Here is a 23903-nt window from a genome sequence, read left to right as displayed (position 1 = left end):
GCTGCAAAGGCCGTCGCTTTGAATGGTGTTACAGGGTTGGCGGGGTTGGCGGGGTGGTGGTGGTGGTATTGTATTGGTTACTATAGACTCGGGTGTTGAATTGAGAAAGAGGGCGCTACCACAACAGCAACAACAAAACAAAACAAACCAAACCCCCCCGATCTGAACCACTTGGCCGCAGAGGCGGCGGCGGCGGCGAACGGTGGGGAAATTGCACGACAAAACAAGTCTCATGGAAATGAATGGGGGCCCGGATGAGGTCACCGCAACGACGACGCCGCCGTCGGAACAGAATCGCGTGTACTACTTACTCGTCTTGTAATCGAAGAAATGCATATATGGCCACGGGACCGGCCCTCTTGTTCCCTCGCACTCATTTCTCCAACTCTTTTAATCGAATTGATCAACATGACACATACTCGACGGTGGACTTGCTTATCAATCGAACATGCGGCGACTCTCCAGGCCTACGGGGCTAACTAGGTGTAACCAGCTCCAAATGAAGGGCGGTTTTATTACTTCCCCGGTATCATGTCTACTCCCAAAAAAGTCACCGTATGAGCACGATGCAATACAACATGCTTCAAAATAGACACAGGGAAGAAGAAAAATACATCGCATCTGGTTATATTCCTATATACCGATAACCTAGACTTCGAATAACTCAGAAGTACCAATGCAATGCTGATGCCGCATAACTATAAATCAACGCTTGGATCGTCACAGCATATTCCCTCAACATCTCAGATGTCTCCCTTTCGTGGGTATATCATCCATCCTCAACATTTATTTCTTCTCACGCTGGCCGTAGGCCTTGGTGGCGTAGTCACCCTTGTGGACAATGAGGTCCTCGGGCTTGTAGTCATCCTTGCCACTCAGGTAGGTCTGGATGATGGACTTGGTGCCGTCGGCGTAGCGCTTCTGAGCGTCAAGCGAGGTGCCGGACATGTGGGGAACCATAGCGTTGCCGCCACCGAAGGGGTTCTTGGCGGTGCGCAGAGGGTGGTCGGCAGGAGCGGGCTGGGGGAACCAAACGTCACCACCGTAGCCAGCGAGGTGGCCAGACTTGAGGGCATCAGCGACATCCTCCTTGACGACAATGGCGCCACGGGCCGTGTTGATGAGGTAGGAGCCCTTCTTCATCTTGGAGATCAATTCCTTGTTGAAGAGACCACGAGTCTTCTCGTGCAGAGGAGCGTTGATGGTGACAACGTCGCACTGGGCGAGCAACTCCTCGAGGTCTTCAACACGGCGGCAGCCAATCTCCTTCTCCTTCTCGGGAGAGAGGGGCTGGTAGTCGTAGTAGAGCAGCTCCTTGCAGTCAAAGGCCTTGAGGCGACGCAGGACACGCTCGCCAATGCGGCCGATGGCGACAGTGCCGACGGTCTTGCCCTCAAGGTCGTACTCCTGCTTGGCGACGGCGGCGACGTTCCAGTCACCACGCTCAATCTGCTCGTGGGCAGGGACGAAGTTGCGGATCAGGACGAGGATGGTCATGACAACGTGCTCAGCGACGGAGACGACGTTGGATCCAGTAACCTCGGCAACGGTGACACCGCCGTTGGTCTTGTTGGCAGCATTCAGGTCAACATGGTCGGATCCAATACCAGCAGTAACGGCAAGCTTAAGGTTCTTGGCCTTGGCAAGACGCTCGGCGGTAAGGTAACCGGGGTGGAAGCTGAGGAGGCGACGTATCAGTTTCCAGTGCTTGACTCGGGGCTGAGGATTTCGACTTACGGGGTCGTGATAATAATCTCAGCGTCAACAAGCTCCTGGTCGAACTTTGAGTTCTCACCATCCTTGTCAGAGGTGGTCACCAGAGTATGGCCCTGGTCTTCAAGCCACTTTCGGATACCGAGCTCGTTCTCGGTGGTGCCCAAAAGGCCGGGGACCTGTATGGTTTTGCAAGTCAGCAAGGCAGCTCCAAGGATGGATGCTATGCACCCCGCATTTGGTGGTTTCGGAGGGTCATCGCCAAGAATTGGGGGAGGATGCCGATGTATCAGCGATCGACCTCCGAGCCCCGCACCTCCCGTCATCCCCGCACTAGCTCTCTGCAATGCCAAAGCAGAGCGGGGCAGAGCTTCGCGGGAGCTATCATTGTGACGTTTGGACGAGGTTCACTCGGACGCGACGCTAGAGACAGAGTTGGGAATGGGAGAGGGGTTTGGCACTTACGTCTTTGGCGTGCTGACCGCCGTCGTAGAGGACTGCAAGGACCTTGACCTGGTTTTGGCGAGTGGTTGTTAGTGTGCGAATTGAATTGAGACCAGGTAGCTTGCGGGGAAGAGTCGACGTTGCTTGGGGGGGTGAACCAGCAGGTCGGCTAAGGGTAGGTCTGGAGAAGAAAGATGCCTTCGAGGACGAGTGAAGCCCCCGAGAGACAGAAGGAGCAGCAGAGCGGATGTTACGAGGGATGAATACCATTGTGACGATTGATTGAAGAGAGAAGTTGTCGAGAGACGGGAGGAGCTGTTCAGCTGGGACGGGGAAAGGATGGCGTTATATAGAAGGGATATGGAGAAGCGGAGGATCCGGATCTACGGATATTGATGAGTGAGATGAGTGAGATGTTTGTGTGTGAGTGCAGAAGGAGAGCAGAGTAACGGAAAACCGGCCGGGGCGCGTTGTATTTATGGTTACAGGCATCACCGTCTCGCCGGGATGAAGAAGGCGGGCAAATAAGCCCCAGACCCAAGATGGACATCAGAAAGAGGCAAGAGAATCCGACGGGTCTCATCGTGCATGCTAGTCTTGGCCCGTTCGATGAGACGGCTGCCTCCTCCTCGGGCCTCCTCGCTGCCCTCTCCTCTTCCGTGCCTCCTTCCCGCCGGTCTTGCCCTACCTTCGTCCTCCACCTTCCCGAGATACCAGAATCCCATGCCCCTCCTTTCCAAAGTATCTCCTGGCCAGTCAGGAATCGGACAGGTATCGGAAGGTTCGATCGAAAGAGCAGCGAGGCTGGACCGTGGCAAGGACAGGTATTGGTTAGCAAAGCCAGGAAGGGAAAGGACATGCCGTGCTGTTCGTCAGCCACAACACAAGCTGCCCAAGTGCGGCAGCTATGATTCGGGATCTCCAAAATAGTATCTTGCTGCCGTGGGGAAAGTTCCTGGGTGTCCGATCATTGGCTGCTGTCCCTGGCACCACGGTTCGTCCCCTCCACCCGAGTACTATGGCAAGGGCTGCCCGCTTCCGTTGGCAGCACCTCCCATGACAACGAAACGCCGCGACCCCCGGCAAATCGTCAACTCCAACGCTGTGTGCGGCCGCCTCTGCTGTGCGACCAGGGCAACCACCCACCTCGAGTCCTGCAACAGCCAATTCTCGCCCAGCTACCATGCAATGTACGACAAGGCTGCACGCGTCCGGGGCAGGGCCTGCAATATTCAGCAATAGGTACACGCATCCCGCCACATCCTATCAACCTTCGCGTGGCTAAGCAAGTAAGATTGAGGGGTAAAACGACCTTCCAAGATCGCATCATACGTGCGCTGTCCCGTCCAATACAGCGTGATCCCATCACCTAATGCATCCAAATTTCTCTCCAATCGCTAGCCGCCCCTGTCAACCGATCATCCGTTCCGACCACACACTAGCAGCATCTGTCATGAAAAGCTGCTGCAGCTCGCCTGCGGAGAAGCACCGGCTTCCAGAATCCAGGGGCCTAGACACTTCCAGCCATGTGCTAGCTCCTTTCGGATATGCACAAATCAGCTCTCATGCGCGGTTCTGGGGTGGACGGAGATTTGTCGTCAAGCTCATTGTCAACAGCCGTCGGTACCCCCCGGGGATGGCTCGGCGTTCTGTCGGGCTATGAGTGAGGGGTTGAGCTTCGGCGGTTACTCGCCAGCCTCGCACCACGTACGGATACTTTCGCTACCTTGGGAGCTGATGCAGCTTGCGGTCCAAACTGCGGGGGATGTGGCCAGCCGCTGGCCTCTGCGCTCTGCACAATTCCTTGGAGAGTTTCATTGTGTCTCGCGGTTACCATGAGTCTGTCAATGGGGCAACTTCGTCAGTTGTGGAATCCGAGAATCGACCATGAGGCAGAGGTGACGGAAAAGACTTGCCGTGGCATTGTGTTCCGGTTCATATTCCGTCATCGAGACGGCACAATGGCCCGCGCGGCCCTCTTCTTTCCCTGTTCCTACGGTCCCGTCAAATGGCTCCATCTTGGTCCACAGCGCGGGCATTGAGACCGAAAACTGAGCAACCAGACAAGTGGGTGGTGGATCATATTACTATATGTGAGGTACTTATTTCATCAACGGGCGCTTGGTCTAGGGGTATGATTTTCGCTTCGCACTTCCTACAGGAACGCGTACTTGTGAAAGGTCGTGGGTTCAATTCCCACAGTGTCCAATATTTTTGCTCCGCATTGTTTTTACCGCATAGAATTATTATACTACCAACTAACTCCTAACCAACCATTTATTATTATATCTATATCTACTACTATCTATCTATCTTTCAATTTGTAATCAATCATGTATATACTATTTATTTAATAGTATTTTCTTTCTTGCAAGGTGCTGGAATCACAGGTAACCCGTACTGTACGGGAGGTATTTCGAGCATAAGCAACGAAAGGCACGACAGGTCAAATCTGGTACTGTATTCTGTTTGAAGATGACGAAGAGACTCTGAATTCAAGACCAATGATCCCAGTTTAGATCATCGTCAGTAATAATGTCTCTACAACCATCAGGGGCCATCCCAGCCATGTGAATGGACTCAGCGGATACTGCCAGCAGTTGGTCCGATATACTTACAACGATCACCATGATAGAGAGAGAGAGAGAGAGAGAGAGAGAAAGAGAGCATAACGAGCAGACTCAGTACGGTAGGCAGATCTATAGAATTTTGGCTCGAATCGTTGCTTCCCGAAGAGTGCAGAAGAAAACCATTTCCGTAACAGTTCGAAAAAAGCCAGTTCATCCTGTGTTTGCTCTTCCCGAGTTTACTTGCTGGGAATATCCGATCTCTCAAGTGATAGAAATCGAGGAATTATCAGGACAAGACAGTGTGCTTGAGGGGTGTAGTTTTTTGCGAAAACTTGTATAGATATGATTCGTCATGGGCCTTGAAGAAGCTAGAATAAGTCGTCTCACTTGCGAGCAGATGGATGATAGATGTCTCTTCTGGCCGACAATTTTTTGTGGTTGCTATATTGGCCGCGTTTTATATGCATCTTCGGCTCCTCTTTTGCCGTTGCAAGCAAATTTTGTGCGGCCTTGCAGTTGTTCAATGGCGACTCACTCAGTCTTTCCCAACACGCCTTATCCGTCATACTTGCGCCATATTTTCACACAGTAAGAATCCTTTTCCTAATTCTATAATTAGACTAATCATAAGGCACTTGGTGTGCTATATAAGTTGCTGTAATTTCCCCTGCATGAAACGAGCTTTTACATGTTTGTATGTAAACGCTGTGGTTTCTACAACAGCTTCCGTCAGTCTGAGAATCATATCACTTCTGTATGAGATTATGTGGAGTGGTGCCCCGGGCCCCCTCTACTGATCTTTTCTCCAACCTGAAGTCTAACCAGCTTCTCCTATAGACAACCATCAATACCGCCGTTTTTCACTCGCCGGTGGGACCCTTCTGGGCTGCCCACAGATCAATATGAACATACTTCCCAACCTCTAAAAGTATTATACACGAATGAAGACAATACAACTTGGTTTGTTGTTAGTGAGATTCATTTTCAGCCCTTGAAGCCCCGGGGGATGGGGTGTTGACTGACTTTGGAGATTTGCCACTGGCAGAAACTGCTCGTGGCCTTCGTCCCTTTTCGCAATTAACTACACACTTGTTGTCATCTCACCTCCTCCACCAGAGCCTAGCAATGTCCTCCATATACCCCTAACCACGTTTTCAGAAAACCATGTCGCTTATTTTGATTATGTTACAATGGTGGACGCCAAAAAACAAAAAAGTACATGATATCGGCTACCTCTTTGACCAGCGGTAGACCATAACAAAACGGCCATGCACTTGAATGAGAATTTCGATAGTGTCCACGGTCTCACTAAAAACAAGCAAGTTAATTGAATAGATGCGTAATGGGTAAATCGAATGCTCCATGAGATTCAAATTACACTCCCCCATCTCACAAAGTGGGGTTGAAGGCGATATAGTACAATCAAAGTGACACTTGCTTTTCAACTATACATTATTATAGAACGTGGACTTTGCATCAGATCAACCGCAGCTTTGGATACTTCATCGTGTATGTCGCATCGTTTGCTTCACCATAAAATCCGCGTACACCCTTTTTCATATAAATAAGCAAAATAGATAAACCTTGGAGGATCTTCGATCTTTCCATAGACAAACCAACCCGCAACCGGCATCATAGTCTCCCATCAGGGTCGATACTCCATCCCAGCCTGAACTTTATGTTGCATCTCTCTTCTACGCCACGCAAGTTCTCATCGACTTCGTCTCGCAGTATATGGAAACTTACATTGCCATGGACACGGAGATTATGTGAGTCTTTGGGTATGTTTTCGTCTCATAAAGGATGGCTCATGTTGCAGATGAATGACGCTCTTTTCCACCGTAGGAAATACCCACATCGTTATACACATGAGGCAAGCGGGCTGGTTCACCCCCGACGAGTCTCTAGGCAGTCATACCCCAAGATGGCTTCTTTAGATTCTCGGTTGCAGGTTTTGCCGTCAAGGTCTGAGTCTTGTGGCGTCTTATTACCGTCATATACTGATTGAACCTTGATCATCTCCAAGGCACTTGATGGGGCTAATCACAAGTGGGTGACAGAGTATAAGTTGACCAATACAGTCAATGGAATCCAAACAATATTCATCGTCTTCCACTCGCCAATCAACCGTAACAGGTATCACAGGTATTCATAATGGCATCCTATAAATACCCACTCCTAGCGGTCGTCGTCCTGTTTGCTCAAGCTATTGGCGCTCAAAATGCGCAAGGTTTCCAGCTTTTGCAGAGCCCTCCCAGGACTGTAAGCGGAGAGCATGGTTGCTACACTGACTTCGGTCAGGAGTGGCGCGGCAGAGTCAGGACTTATTCCAGACTCTACTCCTATACCTTCCCCGTTACCGAGTACACCTACACCACCCCTACAACCACCACCGTGACGGTGACTCCAACCGGCAATGTTCATGGCACAGTCACAACCACCACAACCATCACCGCGACCACGCACCTTTCGTCCACCACGATACTTACTGTCAGAGCCCCGAGCGGCTTCACGCCTCTTGCTTCAATCATTGCAAGGGCAGATGCCTCGTCTGGGCTCCAGCAGTATGCAGAGGACACCGACAACAGCTCGGATATTACACAAGACGAGCTCAGTCTCAGCGTCAACAAGGAAGGACGACTTAAATCTAGACCCCCTCTCTGGCCTCAACAAGTCGTTTGTGAACAGGTCGTCCGCGTCTTCACCACGACCACAGCGACCATTACCGCTACAAGGGCTTCCACAACGACAACGACCCTTCCGGGCCCGAGCGTGCAAACCACTGTATCGACGACAGTAACAACGACTGCCACAGTCATCGATATCGTTGCCAACCCGACGCAGACTGTCTACGAGGCCTGCCAGGCCAACAACCTGAAGGCTTCGCACGGGGATCCGCCATCCTACTTCGTTGAAGCAGTCCATGGATGGCTCGTCTCCCGCGAGGAGCGGCGAACGGAGTCTCCAGAGGGCTGCTGCATTGCATGCCAGAACACACCCAACTGTGGCGGCAGCCTATACCACGGTCTTTCCAGAACGTGCTACATATTCAAGACGAGGCGTGGTCGGAGCCAGTGCGGGTCGCCGGGCGAGCTGCGGTCTACCGCCAATGTCACCGATGCCTCCAACTTTTGGGCCAGCAATGGTCAATGCGGGTCATGGAGAATTTCAGACGAGAGGCCGGGGACGCCTACGGACGACTTCTAGTCCGGTGTTCCGCTGCACTCCGGTCTCACGGCGACGGGTGGTTCGAGGTAAAGTTGGTAGAAAATGTAGAGGGATTGTGTACATCACTAAAAGCTGATCTCTAGGTAGCAAATTGTTATTGAATTGAAAGGAAATTTCACTCTAGCAAGTATTCCACAGTCTACCTAGTGTTGATTGTTTAGTTTCTCCCGGGATCAGCCCCGGAGCCCCATCCACCACCCCATCAGCTCCCGGATATAAGTGGATATTTTCACTCGCACTTCGTCCGAACACTTTCAAATCGTCCATTGATTCTATCTTTGCTAGCTTCAGTAGTTTTCCAGTAGTATAATCTTAACTGCTGACAGCGGAGCACCCACAAACATCAAGCCTCAAGAACACGATTGGACCAGCTGGAGCAACGTGCTTCAGCCCACGTACGTGCGAAGCGAAAGGGATCTCTAATAGTTTTGCCTGGGAATATATAATCATACCTTATTTTTTATTGTTGAAAGTCTCCATTGCATTGAAGGGCTCTTGAATGATTCGGAAGAAATCTTGTCGATCACAGCAGCATCGCAAGGTCAGTCGAGATTCTCTTCCACGACTAGACGTCTAGTGACGTTCGTTTAAGAAGATGCCTAGTCGGATGCCGGTGTCAAATAAATTGCCACAGATACAGATGACAGTTCCCGATTTGGAGCTGGTTTGAACTGAAAATGGGCCGGATGAGGACCAGAAGTGCAACCAGCTCCACTGATGGATGACCGAATCCCACGACCCTACCCTACTGGTACATTGGCAGAGTATTCGGGTTCGCCCCAAAAACACCTCTCACGATGTGCTAGTCATTGCACTTAAACTGATGCGTGGAAACAAGAGCAGCTCACTGGTAATTTGTTAATGTTCTCTTTTCTCGATGATGTCATCCGCGCCCGGATTCTCGTCGACTTGAAGGCGGTCCACTTCAAAGACAAATATCAACATCCCGACCAACCATGACTCTGCAGATGCAGAGCGGTCAGGGGTTTGGCCGGCAAGGCAGCCATTTAGGAGATTTTTGAGCGGCTAAGTACGGGACGACACCAGAAAGACCTTTTCTCCTCCCAGCTAAAACCAGCAGCATGGATTTCGCCTTACCCGCCACCCCCATTCAGCCTCGTTCTTGGGTCTCAAAGGCTGGGGCACAATCGCGCGAACAATGCTTGCATGCCACCCCGTGCCTCCCACCCTCCCCTGTCCAGCCGATCGTCCAGCATTACGCCTCCTCCGACAGTGCAGACATCCCTTACTTTCTACATCATGGACGGGCAAGCTTGGTTCGGGAGAATGCCACTTGGGTGGAAAGGCGTCTTACCTCGAGTTTGACTTGTTCTTCTCGCTTTGAACAACTTTGCGCCCCTCGTCTGCGCATAAAAGCGCGCCACCCAAGTCTATATGGGCATCCACTTGAACGTAGTAGAGGTAAGCGCCAGCCAGGGGTCAAGTTCATCGAGCAATGCCAACACGGCAGGACCAACAAGACGCTTGGTTCCTCCTCACATCGAACCCTGCGCCATCTCGTGAATTGACAGCGTGTCCGGGGTTGGGCGGGAGAGGAGGCTTTTATTGGGCCGCCCATAGAGAGCAATGTCCTGCGTCATCAAATGGGCTGCCAGAGATGGAACCACTCTGCGGGCCCCAAACCCCTGGATTTGGACAACGATCCCTGTCGTGTGTGGTTTTCTGCAATTGCACTTTCAGCTTAGCCCTTCGCTACGCGCTCGACAGGCGTTGCATTGCCCGGTACATAGATTGATCTTGGCGATCCTTTTGGGTATTCATCATCCTTATCCGCGCAGGAGGTCTCCACGGTGTGCGGCATCTGGCCCATCTGGCCCGCATTGCCCTCTCGCACCCCTGCGATGTCATTTCTCTGGGATCCAGGGCAACCTTGCGGCCGCCGACCGTCGACGGAACAAAAAACATTCCCCATCCGCTCTGCAGCGGCACTCGGCGTTCTCTCTGCCCGTATCGTCCCCTCCTGTCCAACCGTGTTCCACAGTAGCCTCATCCTCGGCGACGAGAGGAAAGACGACATCGCGATCGCGGGAACGATGGCGGAATTGGACCCGAATGCGTGGTACCGCCTCTCGGAGACACGCGTCGACAACAGCACCGGGCCGTTCTCCCTCAACCTCCAGCTCCGGGACGTCGGCCTCAGAGTCCATCCTTCGACCGAAGGATTGGCAGCGTGGCAATTCCAGCCGTTTGGCGATGTCAAAGGTCGCTATCTCATGCGTCTCGACCAAACGGGAGTAAAGCAGCAGCTGGGCGTATGCCACAACACGAACGAGCCTGCCACAGGAGGCACCGTGGCATGCCTGCGGGACTCATCCGTTGACAACTCTCAGATTTGGGAAATATCAGTATGGAATGGCACTTCGGAAGAGTTCAAGTTCGTCAACGTTGCCAACGGATCCAACTACGTGCTCGACGTCCATCCCACGTCCAACCTGTTCATGAACGTTAACGTGGAGGGTTCGTCGGGTGTGGTGGAAACACAGCCTGCTCAGCACTGGGTCCTGTCGAGCATCAGTGCTGTCAACGACGGAGCATACTCGACGATTTATTCAGGGGTACGAACGTTCTGCATCATTTGAGTAAAGGGAGAACGATACTGACATGCCCAGAATGTGGCGGTTAGCACGAATTCAGCCACGCTTTCTTCTAACACTGCTTCTATTACGGGCTCAGCTACGACAACCACCACAGCATCGACCGCAACTGCATCGCAGACGGGCACTTCGACGCCAACCGGCGGAACCAGCACGCCAACTATAAGCGAGAAATCATCATCCTGGAGCATCACCCCTGCCTCGGGAGCAGGAATAGGCGTCGGCGTCGCAATCGGTATCATGGGCGTCATCGGGATGATCGCCTTCTTTTGGTGGCGGCGTCAGCGGCCTGCGAGTGCACAGTACAGCGAAGTGGAGCCAAAGAACGGCGGCAACACGGGGAGGGGTTCTTCGGTAGCGGGATCTCCGGCCATTGGGAACTACGCAATGCCTATTGGGGGCTCTCCGGCCTCTACAAGCTATCCAGTGCCTGCTGGGGGATCTCCAGCAACTATGAGTTACCCAGTGCCTGTGGGGGGATCTCCAGCAAATGCGAACTACCAAATGCCTTTCAGGGGTTCTCCAGCGACCATGAGCTACCCAGTGCCTGTTGGAGGATCGCCGACCGTCGGCGTTCACAGTCAGTCTTCCTGGCACCTTGGTTCCTCGGTCGGTGAACAACAAGCTGCGTCCCCGACGAGTGCGCTCGCAGTTCCGGCCGCGGCACCTCGCCATCAGTTCGACCACCCCGATATACGCAACGAGTTTGCACCGGGGGCATCCGCCACTTCCTTTGAATCATCAGCGCGGGTCGACTTTGCTTCAACAGCTTCTTCACAAGCCAACTCGACAACAAATCTCCACAATGCCGACCCAGTTCCATCAGCACATGAGCTCGAAGTAGCCGTGCGAGACGTGCCTAGACGCCAACACGAACTCGGCGTCTTTCACCATGGACCGGACACCTTCGATATCAATCACGAGGCGGCGGCGATAGGGGCTCCGCAGGCCGAGCTGGGTGCGTATCACCATGGCCCTGACACATTTTCCCAGAGTCACGAGGCCAAGATGCTTGGGACGCCTACAGCCGAGCTCGGGTCGTACCACCATGGCCCCGACACGTTTGAGAACGGCCACGAAGACAAAATGCTTGGTGGCTTCCCTCTTGGAGCGGAGAAATATCAACGTGAGCGGGAGGATAAGGTGCTGGGCAAGTTCCACGATGTGATGAACCTGGCGGGGCCGAGCGCGAGAAACGATCGCCAAACCGATGCCACCGGGTGGCAATCTTACGAAATGCACGACTTTCGACCGCGGTAACACTACGAAACGAGCAGACGTTGAGGTGACCATGTGCGAACCCGATGTCTGGACCACAAACGACATGACAGACCGAAGAACGAGATGAGCCCTAGGCGGAGGGACCGAGTTGAAGATCAACAATGATACCCGGGCGAAGGCCCGCCCTGCCTTTTGTCTCAAACATTACAGCTATAGACATATCACCAGGGGCTACACTGTTACCTGGCCACCCTTCTATCGACATCGAGACCAGGACGCCCGGCACATGGGCGTCCTGGATTCTCTATGACATTAGCACAATACGGAGTCGTGCGGATTGGGATGCACACCCGAGCAACCACAAGGACGCACGAAAGTGTAGACAGGCCTTGAAGCGGGATATATGCGGTAGAGCCGACATCGTGCCACCCATCCATATCCATACGCTCGGGCGCTGGCACCACTTCGAGCGCTTGGAGGCCACCTCGCTTACCAAGCTTTGGCCTTTGACCATGACAACTAGTCTCGCAAGATCAGCTGGAAAGAAACCAGCCCGACGGGAGCCTTGCGTCAACAAGACAGACATAAACCTGGGAGGTTTGAGAAACCCGTTTTGCTCGACCCGACGCGCTGAATCATACCATGAATCTGGAGGCAACAGCGAAACTAGTACACCATGGCCAGTTCGACCCAGGAACCCATTTAACGCCCCCTACAAATATATACAGACATAGAGTAACTTCCAATGAAACAATAATGCCGGCGTTCACCACCATCGAAATTCTGCTTCGCAGTTGCCGAGACTCCCATAGGTTGAGAGACTTGAATATTTGACACGCCGACTTCATCGTCAAACAAAGACAATTAAGTCAACCAAGTTGGCCAGGAGATATGGAGAATCTCGCCGCAACCTACACAGCATTCTGCTGTACTGCCAGTGTCCTAGCAAGGATCGAAGACTCGGAGGTTCTGTGAGCTGCGGTATTATGAGCCCCGATACTGTGCCATGAACCAACAGCAGCAATCGTCTTCTTCACCCAGTCGACAAAACAAAGGGCATAGCAGAGGCTTGCCACACCCCGGTAATGTCTTGGAGCCGCCCCGAGCGAAAGCCCGAAACGCCGAGGTGGCCGGGGCCGATGGCAGTGGAGATGTTTCCGGGCCCGACTCTTATTCCCGCAAACGACCTGACACATCTCGGCTCCGGTGCAAACGCAACGACATCTACCGTCCCGTGATCCAGCGTTCTCGGCCCCGCGGTGAGGAGTCATTTACAACAAGGGACCTCTCTCCCTTCACATGCTGGGGCAGCTCGGCAGATGGTAGGATTACCTCCAGCAACCCTTCTCCACAAAGTGAGCCGGATGACGAAAAGAAGAGGCGGGCAAATTCGCCCCAGGTGAACAAGAGAACCCTGCAAGAGCCACCCGAAGCATTGCCTTCGTGCCTCGTCAGTTCTGATATTCTCCTACGGACGGGGGGCCCTCCCATGTCCAGCAACCACCTCTCGTGTACTTCGAACTGAAGCCCCGTTTCGAGACGCGGGATTGAGCAATACCCGCTCCAAACAAAAGAAGTCCCGGCATGTGATATTGCAGCGGGAGCTACAACTCGTCGGTGGGAGTCGAACGCAGGCCAGGGACATTGGTTGTCTGCAATCTGGGCGCCATACGGATACTCCCCCCCCCGTTACTGCTTGCACCTTTGTTGGATGGGTGTGGTTCTATCGAGGCACGCACGCAACCCTCCCGATCCTTCAACCAGAATATTGCAGCTGCAATGTCGCTCGACTTTCTACGATTGCTCAACAATGGGCGAGGGCACAATGGGCCTTGCGGCATGCGAGTTCACACTCGAGAAAAGGTCGGCGCATCAGATGGTGTGGGCACTACTGCCCTCGCCTCTTTCTCCATAATGATTGGCCGCATTCGAAAGCCACTGCAGTCGGCAACCCTTACAGGCTTGCCATGGTCAGTTTCTGAACCACACTTGTAGACGGCCGAATCGCCAACAAACGTGCCTCGGGACGCCGACAGCGTGCCACAGTCGCCTCGGCTGAGCATGAGGAACATAGAAAATGCAACGGCAGGTTTGTATATTTCATGTGATGGGCGCTGTTGATGGAAACCCTGTGAAGCGAGACTGAGAAGTCAACATGTAGCAGGTTCCGTGCTGGTCCTGTGCTTTTCTTGCAGAGGCCGACATCGCTTCGATATTGACATGCATCCTCAGCGTGGCTCTCAGCCCCGGAAACTTCTTCTGGACAATGGCAAGCCCCGACAAAGCTGGAGCTCGCAGTCATTATGAAGAGGGCGCCGTCAATTTCCAAAATTGATGGTTTGTGGAAACCATTGCCCTCGCCAGCCCTGACTTACGGCGAGGGGGCCCTTCTGCAATGAAGTCTTCAGCACTGTTGAACACAATTTTTCGTGAGGAGGAGCTCCACGATTAGTATTGCCCTCTCGGAATGACTCGGGGGTACCGACAGGCACCTCCCGAGTCTTTCCTACATCGTGGGGCAGGTTGTCGTACTGAGGGCGGATGTGGGGGAACTGGGCGAGGCTGTGGACGCACAAAACTCTAACCGTCACAATGGCCATTCACAATTCCATGACGAACTCGGGCAATGTCCGAGGTTTTCCCCCAGAGAAGAGCTTGCAGCGCCAGAGACCCAATCAGGACGGGGAATCTTGACTTGATCTTGCATTTGGCGGCATCTCGTTGGTGCCCGAGAGATGAAACTGGGGTAGAATGGAGGTGTACGGATACTGAGAAAATAATAATTGGTTGGCGCACGCCAGACGAACCGGTTCCGAATTACGGAGACTTACGGAGCTTGTCGGAAGCGTGACCTGTCGGCGTTGCATCGTGCGGGGTGCGACGTCCCCGTCCTTAGCTCCATGCGGGGCCGGGGAGGGTTGAAGCTCTAGCCTCTAGCTCGAAAGAGCCGCCAGCGGAGCGAGCTAGCAATACTGGTCCAGGTCCTGGAGGTGCGGGATGGCTGACATTTGCGCGACATGATAATCGTCCAGAGGACCGGCGTTTAACCGCATCGACTCCACGAGGGGCACGTCGCGGACAGGGAGTTTATCAGGGAGAGAAAGGTGAAACGCTGGGGGTTTGTCAGCAATATCTTTCGTCGACGAGAGTGCACAGGAGAGCGAATACTATTAGGTAATGTTAGGTAATATACATAGTGGCCAGCATCAGGTGCCCGGTCAGGTGAACTGTCGCGGTCCAAGCGGTGAGATGGTTGGCAAAGTGTTGGGTTAAGGTTGACGCGTCTGATCGTTGTTGACAAGAAGCTTGGCGCCGTCGTCGTCCGGACGCCAAGTATGCCAAGGTGAGAGCAGGATCGCGGGCGTGAAGAAGGTTGTCTCAGCACGTGTGGGACTCTGGGGTGAATCAAGATAAGCCCAACCATTGCTACCATGGTGTCTCGGAGTGATCAGTACGCGCAATGGTTGTTTGATGGTGATGGCAGGCCAAAATTCGGGTTTGTCGCTCAAATGCTGCTTCGTGTCTGATGAAAATGCCGGTAATCAGCTTTGCGTGAATCAACCGATCCCGTACATGGGAGAGGGGCAACGGCAGATGCCCGCGACGAAAGTTCAAATCTCATCGAGATCCTCTAGTTGATTGGCGACCCAGACACCGATCAACGAGGTGGATGGCATGCCTGGAGCTCCGGACGGACTTCCATAGAGGTGTACAGATGCACGCCCCAAACCGCTCCAAACCATGACCCCGAGTTCGAGATGCAACCGAAGCTGACAAGGGCGCTGAGACGAACGCCATGAGCAGGGTCAATGCGCAAGCCCAAGTACCGTGAACATTGACAATTGGCAGCAGATTTTGCAACATTAGACGTCCATTTAACGTAGTTTCGTCTGAAGATTCGATCCAAAGTACCATCGACAGCTGGCACGGTCTTGACCAGTGGAAATTGAGAGCACTACCCGGGGCATGACTTTATCCTGCCTACTTCAAAACGACCGAAACTGTGATTTGCAAACGGGTTCATTCATGTTTGAGACGGGTGGGGGCGGACGTCGAGACTTGAAAGAGGCACTGGACGCGTGGAAATCCTTTCAATTCCAAGAAGATCCTCACTTGAGTCCGATGGACGGCCAGGAGAACGGAGTGGTAGATGGAGGTGAGGTCGGGAGGGAGCCCGGGTCGGGGAAGCCAAAGCCAGGATTGAAGCCAGGGTCGGAGGCAGGGGGGTGTGAAAAGTTTGGAGCGAGGCCTGGCAGTCGGTACCGGTGGGCCCGCAGCGTGCGTTGTGGATTTACATTGCTGTGGCTTCCCGCTAGGCGGAACCCCTGTGGAGGGATCGGGCAAAATCGGGAGCTCGCCGAGTTTGAGCTTGTAGGGAGAGTCATGCTGCCCATGCAGATGTCTCGTGCCCTTTCGATTATGTACATGTCGTCCTCAATCGTTTTTCCCATTTCTTATCTCTATGGGTTGGAGATTTGGGGGTTTCGAGCCCACCTCGCTCACGGGATGGTGGGAAGATTGTGGGCAGCCAACTGCGCCGAATCGGGTGTTGAACACGAGTTCCCCGATTGCTAATCCCGCGGGATATCAACGCCTTGACTCTGACGTACTTTGGTTTCTCAACAGGGCTGGAATCGTCTGACAAACTATTATTCCGATATCCCGCCGAAGTGTTGAGTGGATGCTTTCGGTATCCGTATCCATAGGGGGGGACCGATTTCGCGAGCGTCGTCTATTCTAGCCGGGCTCCTCCAAACAAAAATGTTCAGCCCGGATTCCAGAAGGAGCCCAAGAAAATGCCAAGGGGCGCCATACCGTCGTATTAGCGAAAAGACGAGCAGGGGTCAGAATTCCGACCCAGACCCAACAGCTTGTGGAAGGCCGGCGGCGCGTCCAGCCCAAGCAGTGCAACTCTCACACTCCCACATTGCCCACGGACGCACGCCCAGCTCTGGAGGACAACGGTTCGGGACGCCGTGACAAAGGCTAGCCTGAAAAGGGTATTGGGCAGCGAATGTCACGACCGCCATTGGCTGGGGATTCGACGTTTCCCCTGTCTGCTCTGTGGTGTATGTTTCAATAATAGCCTTTGGTATTTGCCAAAACTTTTGGACATTTGCTCTCGCCGATTCCGTCCTTATTTGCTTTTTAACTTCCCTGGCAGTGGTGCGACGGGGAAGATGGAATGTCAATACCGTCGGCGCCAGTGCCAGGGGCGTCAGTGGTGGTGCTTGAGTGTGTATTGTATCAGCCATCGGCGATGCCTCGTTCGTCCCTTGTCAGACACGCCGAACCTACTTTGCCAAACTGATGGAGATTGCGACGTGAAGGGTATTGGCCAGGCACCAGTCGCGTGCACACGGAGGAGAGGGTTGGGGAAGAGGTCGCAGTCGCCCACGCAGCTCCGTCCCGGGGACCGTCGGACGGCGGATTGCAGGTTGAAGGAGGCCCGGACGGGTCATTGCCATGAAGGGCTAGCGCCGGTGAGTTGTCCGGCGGGTGATGGAGAATGAGTGAAGTGGAACATCTCACGAGGAACCCAGAGTGGATAGCTCAGTGGGGTGGCTCAAGGGGTGTGAGGGGGCGGGATGCAGGTGCAAGGCGAGACAGGGTCGATGGCTGGAGTGCAAAGACAACGTACATCGGGCTGCATGGCTGACGACTTTTGGGATCGAAAGTGCCGACAGTTGACACATTTTGTCGGGGGGTTTCCGTGTGATGGAGAGTTTGTGCTGACACTGCGCATTCTCACCGGTTGGACAGGTGGGAGGGATACGGATGTCCCAACAAAAATGACTTCACTAAGTGGACAATTGGGGTTCAGCTTAGCCGCAGCTCAGCGTCTAAGTTCAGTTAGGTCCAGCCCAAGAGGCCGTAATACGTAACAAGAGCTGGAGCTGTCAAGTCCGAGGCCATTTTCATTGTTGCCGTGCGGTGTCTGAGAGAGGAAATGTGAGGCAAGTTTATGCTGAATCCACCTCACCTCACGGGGGAGAGAATCAATGGGGCGCAAGAGGAGAGGACCGGGGGCAATGAAGCAGGGACCGGCCGAAAAAAATTCTCCAAAAAAATTTACAAAAGAGAAAAAAGGAAAAAAAGGGAATACCACAGATATTGTGGAGTGGCTCAAAGCAAACAATGGTCGGGGGGCAGGGCCGAATGGCAATACCTAGCGGACAATACAGAGTACGTATGTGGACGACTTCCCCCCTGTGTTCCTTCTTTAATTCGTGAGAAGGAATACTCGATTTGCGGATACATACGTAGTAGGCAGCGACGAGTCGGCGTGAGTAAGGAAAGACCGATCCGGTGGTCGGAGCTGGATTCCGGTAGGCGCGGCAGGTACGACATGTAGAAATAGCAGTCATGTCTGTCAGTCACGGGCTCCCGGCAGCTGCTTAATGGACTACTCGTCAACGAGGCTTGCCAACTTTGTTTTTTTTTTTTGCCGCCATCGACGGAAAACAGGTGCCAATTACGAACCCGACGCCATTGCGTCCATTTTGGTCAAGCCAGAAATAAAAGCACTCCATTTAGTAGCGAACACGGATAGCCCGACTCCACTCGCCATCGGACAGGCGTTGTTTGTTTGGGCTGGCTGGCATCCCGCGCTCCCACGCCGACTACCGTCTCTGCTCGCCTTATCCGTCGTCCCTGAGCTGAGGTGACGGACTTTTGCCTCTATTGCTGACTCCCATCTCCACTGCGAGTCACTTCCCAGGTAGGCAGGCCCTTGACCGGTGGATTGCCCGCCACGTTGCATCTCTCAATCGTCCGGTCTCGTCAGCTTCCATGTTCACTGCTCGCCAAAAACGAGCCTCGCATCGGCTACGCCATTGTGAGCTGACAGAAACGGGCCGCCCACTAACACGCAACTTCGAGTTCCCATTGTCTCCTGTGCTAACCTCCAACTACCCGTTCACTAGTGCGAATCACCTCCTAGACCAACATCGGTTCCGGGTACACCGTTCCGACCTCACCACGCCCTCACCTTGCCGTCTTCCCGTCGCCTCACCGACGCCTCTCAGCGGCCTGAACCCCTGGTTGACGCTCAAGTTCACACGCCCCGGCCGTACCCCGTAGCTGTGTCGCTTAGAGCTACCCGTGGACCTTGCAAGGTACCTCAGCCATCTTACCCCAACTCGAAAATTTTCATCACAAACTCGACGTCTCCAATTCATCCAAAATTGGGCAGCAAAAACGACCAACAAGAAAGGGAAAAAAAAAAAAGAAATTGCCAATTCCTGGCATCGGGTCTGCTTTCCGTCTTCTCCCACCCTCCACACTAATACCCCCCGTCTCACCTCTGGACCCACCCTCCCCCCGTCGGCCAGGACCCTCGTCGCCCCCGTTATCCAACGCCCCCCCCCCCCCCCCCCCCCCCTAGTCTCCCGGCTCCACGCCGAACACCCTGCAGCTGCAGCACAATCCGACTTCTGTCGCACACCACACACTCCCTACCTAACCCCCAACTCTCGGGTAGGATACGCCTTGGTTTTCCCTTCTCCTGGAAACCTTGGAAGCACATCATACATTCGGCGCTCGATTCGATTCGAAGCCTTGAGCTAGCTCATTGCTTGCTCGCACACACCTACCCACACCCCCCAAACACATACTCGCATTCACAGACGGAGAAAGAGCCCTTGCTCGCACTCCCTTGTTCCCGCCATCCCATCTCGTGTGTGCGTGCACCTCCCCCCCCCCCCCCCCCCCCCCCCCATCCATCCCATCCCAAGCCATCCCAAGACACCCGTCACTTTCCCAATTCTCGTTCCTCGTCCGCCCGTTTCTCGCACCAGGCCTGTTGTATCATCAACAAGTACCTGGTACCTCCATACCTCTGCCGGCGCCTCGCCTTGCTGCCGTCCTCCTTCATGAAACTGCCTTGAAACCCCCTTCTCCCTATCATTCTCAGATCCTCCGTGGGCATGGGTCTAAGTCGAGGTACCTGGCTGGGCAAGCCTCCATCTAGAACCGGACCAGTTCACAAGGTTTTAAACCGACATTTCCTCGTCCGCGATCCAGTCGCAGGGAACACGACGCCTCTCCCCTCTGTTGGTCCATCCAATGCGACACTTGTTACTCCACGCTCTCACCATACTCTAAATTACTCTTCTGCGCCTTCCCCGAAGTCCGCGCCTGCTCCTGATCCTTCTCATCGACGACTAATAACACGTTCCGGCCGGTCCCATTACACCACTATCCATACTCCTGCTCGTTTGCTTCGCCTCCGAGCTCCAACTACTAATTGCCTCGTTCCGTCGCCCACTTCCGCCTCCTCTTTCTTCTCCGCATCACTCCCACACACACATGCGCCTGTAATGTCAATGGCGTCGTATCCCTTCAGTTCAGCCAGCTCTTCAGACATCTCTACCCCCCGGTCCGCTTCGCCTACGCCATCGTCCGTCGCTTCTGCCCGCTCCTCTCGCTCTTCTATATCTAACAAGCGCATGTCCATGTCCAGTCGCAGAATGACTGACTTCAATCCCATGTCTTCTGTCGACGTTGCTGCAATCCAGGAGAAGATGAGAATGGCCTCTCTTGACCAGCACCGTGGTTACGCCCAGAACACCTTTGGCGAGGTTCAGCAATACCGTACCACCGAGTACGTCTCCAAGACCCAGGCCACTGCCTTCCAGATCCTCCGCGAGCCCCTCTGGAACAAAGGTGAGTTGATCACAACCAATTCCCACTCCACTTACACCGCACCAAACCTACCTACACCGCACTGGTTTCCCCAACACGGCGTATCCCTTCACCTCGCACCCTTCTATATAGCCTCCCTTCTTTTCCTCCTTCCCACCATTACCTCCCCCATCCCGCTCTGGTCCCTTGCCTATCTTCCCCCGCATGGCTTCCTCACTCCCTGGGCGCGCTTGTCGTCTTCCCTATTTTCTCCAACGGCTTCAACCTTCCAGGTCCCCTGGCAATCATTTGTTTCGCTCAACCATCCACACTTCTTCCAAACTAACCGCCACCGTTGAAACAGGCCTGTCCTTCACTCCCGAAGAGCGCGTCTCCAGGAACCTCACCGGCCTCATCCCTCACACCATGGAGAGCCTTCAGACGCAGTGCCAGCGGGCCATGAAGATGATCAACACCCGCCAGACCGACGTCGACAAGTACCTCTACCTGTCTTCGCTCAAGGCCCAGAACTTCGACTTGTTCTACCGCCTCCTCATTGACAACATCCGCGAGCTCATGCCCTTGGTCTACACCCCCACCATTGGCGATGTCTGCCTGCAATACTCCACCCTCTACACCCGCCCCGAGGCTTTGTACATCTCCATCAAGCAGCGAAAGTCTATCCGCACCATGCTGCGCAACTGGCCCTACCCCAGCCCTCAGATCTGCGTCGTGACGGACGGCTCCCGCATTCTGGGTCTTGGTGACTTGGGCGTTAACGGTGTTGGTATCTCTGTAAGTGACACTTTCACTCCCTGGAATGCACCAGCAACTAACGTGGCTTCAGATCGGAAAGCTCGCCTTGTACACTGGCGCCGCCGGTATCCACCCCGAGAACACCCTGCCCATTGTCCTCGACACTGGTACCAACAACGAGACCAACCTGAAGGACCCCTTCTACCTCGGCATCCGCTCCAAGCGTGTGTCCGTTGCTGAGCAGCAGGCTTTCATGGATGAGTTCATGGAGGCCGTCACCGAGGTCTACCCCGACATGACCGTCCAGTTTGAGGACTTTGAGTCTGAGAAGGCCTTCAACTACCTCGACCGTTACCGCAACAAGTACCGCTGCTTCAACGACGACATCCAGGGAACTGGTGCCGTCGTTCTTGCCGGTTACATCAACGCCGTCGAGCTCTCCGGTGTCCCTCTCGAGGAGCAGCGCCTGGTCTTCATGGGCGCCGGCTCTGCCGGTGTCGGTGTCGCCAAGCAGCTCGTTGAGTACTATACCAAGCGTGGCCTCAGCGAGCAGGTCGCCAAGGATAAGTTCTGGCTGGTCGACACCAAGGGTCTCGTTACCAAGGACCGCGGTGACAAGCTTGCCGAGCACAAGAAGTACTTCGCCCGCACTGACAACAACGGCCACCAGTTCCGCACCCTTGAGGAGGTCATTGAGTACGTCAAGCCTACCGCCCTGGTCGGTCTCACCGCCACCTTTGGTGTCTTCACCGAGTCCGTTGTCCGCGCTCTCAAGGCTTCTGTCGACTCTGGTGGCCTTGGCCGCCGCCCGGTTCTCTTCCCTCTCAGCAACCCCCTGACCAAGGCCGAGTGCACTTTTGAGCAGGCCGTGCAGTGGACTGACGGCACCGTCATCTTCGCCTCCGGCTCTCCCTTCGCCCCTGTCACCATGAAGACCGCCGACGGCCAGGCCATCACCTACCTCCCTAACCAGGGCAACAACGTCTACGTCTTCCCCGGTCTGGGTCTTGGTGCCATCCTTGCCAAGGCCTCCAAGGTCACTGACGACATGGTCTACACCTCCGCTGCCGCTCTTGCTGGATCCCTCAACGCCGATGAGATCCACAAGGGCCTCATCTACCCTCTCATCGAGCGTGTTCGTGACGCCAGCGTCATCGTTGCCCGCGAGGTCATGAAGTCGGCTCGCAGAGACGGAGTCTCCCAGCTTCCCGAGTCCCAGTGGATTGAGTGGGAGGAGTGGGGCGACGTCGCCCTGGACGCCTGGATCAAGGACCGCGTGTACGACCCCGTCAGCTTCTCGGAGAAGAGCCGCATCTAAACCAAAACCCATACTACTGCCTCTAGGAGGACACCGCGTGCGATGGACAGATTGACTTGCATTTACGGACCAAAAGGGTTTGGAAAGGATATATGAGACGTCAAGGAATTGGTTTTTTGGCGTTGGGGTAGGCAATTGGTGCCTTGCTTTCATCGCTTTCATCGTCCCGAGATTTGAGCGAAGGGACCGAAATTTCATCGTCACCAAAAAGGACGACAACGCTTTTACTACAGGAACGCTCGCAGAGGCCTACACCCTCTGTGCATGCCACCACAAACCGAGCGCATAGTCGCTTCAAATTTGATTCCCGGCATATTTTAAAATTTAGAGGAGGTTCTACGGAGGTGGACAGGTTTCGCGTTAATATTTCCCAATGAGCCTCGGCTATATGGAAACGCGACATAAATATATTTCATGCCTGTACTTTGCTCGCATCTTCGTGTGAAATCCTACAGTGACATGTTTGAATCGGGCAACATCAATAACTAGGCGTACCAAAGATGCCTCGGCTGGGAGACCAACACACGAAAAGCCTCGGCGGAGTTGAACCGTCTCCAATTTCTTTGCAAGGGAAACCGGCATCCTCCCGCAGATCCCCCAAAATCTCTCCGCATAGGATGAACCCCACCTGCAGCCCAGCTCCCCCGAAATAGCTTGCCCCAAAAAAACCATCTGGAGTGCACCTGTCTCCAACTGGTGAACAGTTCAAAGTGTGTTGGGGAAAGCTCGGAACCTGTTGGGAGGGGAGGCTACTGCAGCCAGTCCTTACCCAGTCCCGACTAGGTAGAAGAGCACATGCGCAGGGTTTAATTGCCGGAGAGCTGCTTGTCACCTTCCACTAGGATGTCGGGAACGGGAGGTTTCTTGTTTGTGACTCTTGTTGCGATTCGCGCGGGCCTGGGTCTGTATCCTCCCGCGCAGTGAGACAAACAACGAACATAACCCGGGCCGGGAGTTGTGCGCTAGAAAACCTCAAATGAGACAGCCCACACACACAACCTTCTCCCATTGACCGAGTTCGCCATGACCTGGCCATTTGTTTTGGCGTTTGTTGTTTTTTGCAAATCCAATCAATGCCATACGTCGGTCGACCTCGGTTTCTCGCATCGGCGGGCAAGCCAACCCCCCCTCGCCCCTTCCTCCTCCGCCCTTCTGGCGGATAAGGTTGTTATTCGGCGACGATGGACGGAGGTTCGGCGGCGTCTCGTCTCAGTGTACCGCGGGAGAAAACTTGTAGAGGTAGCGTATACACACCCCCGGCAACAACCTCCCCCCCTTCCCCTCCCCCAGATTAGTCCTGCATTGACAATCCCACGCCGGCCCCTGTCAACGGAAAGAAAGAGGACATCTGGGCCCCGTTGAGAAAACTAAGGTAGGCTGGAGCTATGGCATTTTTCGGGCCCGTTCGGGTCG

General features: G+C 54.2%; 5 protein-coding genes across 5 annotated transcripts; 4 read left to right on the top strand and 1 right to left on the bottom strand.

Moving 5' to 3' along the window:
- Positions 1–786: 786 nt before the first annotated feature.
- On the bottom strand, positions 787–2427 carry EsH8_III_000519 (formate dehydrogenase (NAD+); the record flags this gene model as incomplete). The annotated part of the gene is made up of 3 exons (XM_083262244.1): positions 787–1678; positions 1738–1892; positions 2179–2427. The coding sequence occupies 3 exons, from the start codon at positions 2425–2427 to the stop codon at positions 787–789; spliced, it is 1296 nt and encodes a 431-aa protein (XP_083122731.1).
- Positions 2428–6881: 4454 nt separating this feature from the next.
- Positions 6882–7934, top strand: EsH8_III_000518 (uncharacterized protein; the record flags this gene model as incomplete). The annotated part of the gene is made up of 1 exon (XM_083262243.1): positions 6882–7934. One exon carries the CDS (start codon positions 6882–6884, stop codon positions 7932–7934), a length of 1053 nt encoding a protein of 350 aa, XP_083122730.1.
- Positions 7935–9817: 1883 nt separating this feature from the next.
- Positions 9818–11830, top strand: EsH8_III_000517 (uncharacterized protein; the record flags this gene model as incomplete). The annotated part of the gene is made up of 2 exons (XM_083262242.1): positions 9818–10531; positions 10586–11830. 2 exons carry the CDS (start codon positions 9818–9820, stop codon positions 11828–11830), a joined length of 1959 nt encoding a protein of 652 aa, XP_083122729.1.
- Positions 11831–12797: 967 nt separating this feature from the next.
- EsH8_III_000516 (uncharacterized protein) lies at positions 12798–13316 on the top strand (the record flags this gene model as incomplete). The annotated part of the gene is made up of 1 exon (XM_083262241.1): positions 12798–13316. The coding sequence occupies one exon, from the start codon at positions 12798–12800 to the stop codon at positions 13314–13316; it is 519 nt and encodes a 172-aa protein (XP_083122728.1).
- Positions 13317–20112: 6796 nt separating this feature from the next.
- EsH8_III_000515 (uncharacterized protein) lies at positions 20113–22490 on the top strand (the record flags this gene model as incomplete). Its single annotated transcript, XM_083262240.1, has 3 exons — positions 20113–20458; positions 20781–21211; positions 21264–22490. 3 exons carry the CDS (start codon positions 20113–20115, stop codon positions 22488–22490), a joined length of 2004 nt encoding a protein of 667 aa, XP_083122727.1.
- Positions 22491–23903: the final 1413 nt, after the last annotated feature.

The sequence above is a fragment of the Colletotrichum jinshuiense genome, chromosome 3 (assembly GCF_051148585.1).
Source record: "Colletotrichum jinshuiense chromosome 3, complete sequence".
NCBI classification, from domain to species: domain Eukaryota; kingdom Fungi; phylum Ascomycota; class Sordariomycetes; order Glomerellales; family Glomerellaceae; genus Colletotrichum; species Colletotrichum jinshuiense.
Note: the sequence above shows the minus strand (reverse complement) of the source record. Positions and strands in the feature narration are given on the sequence as shown.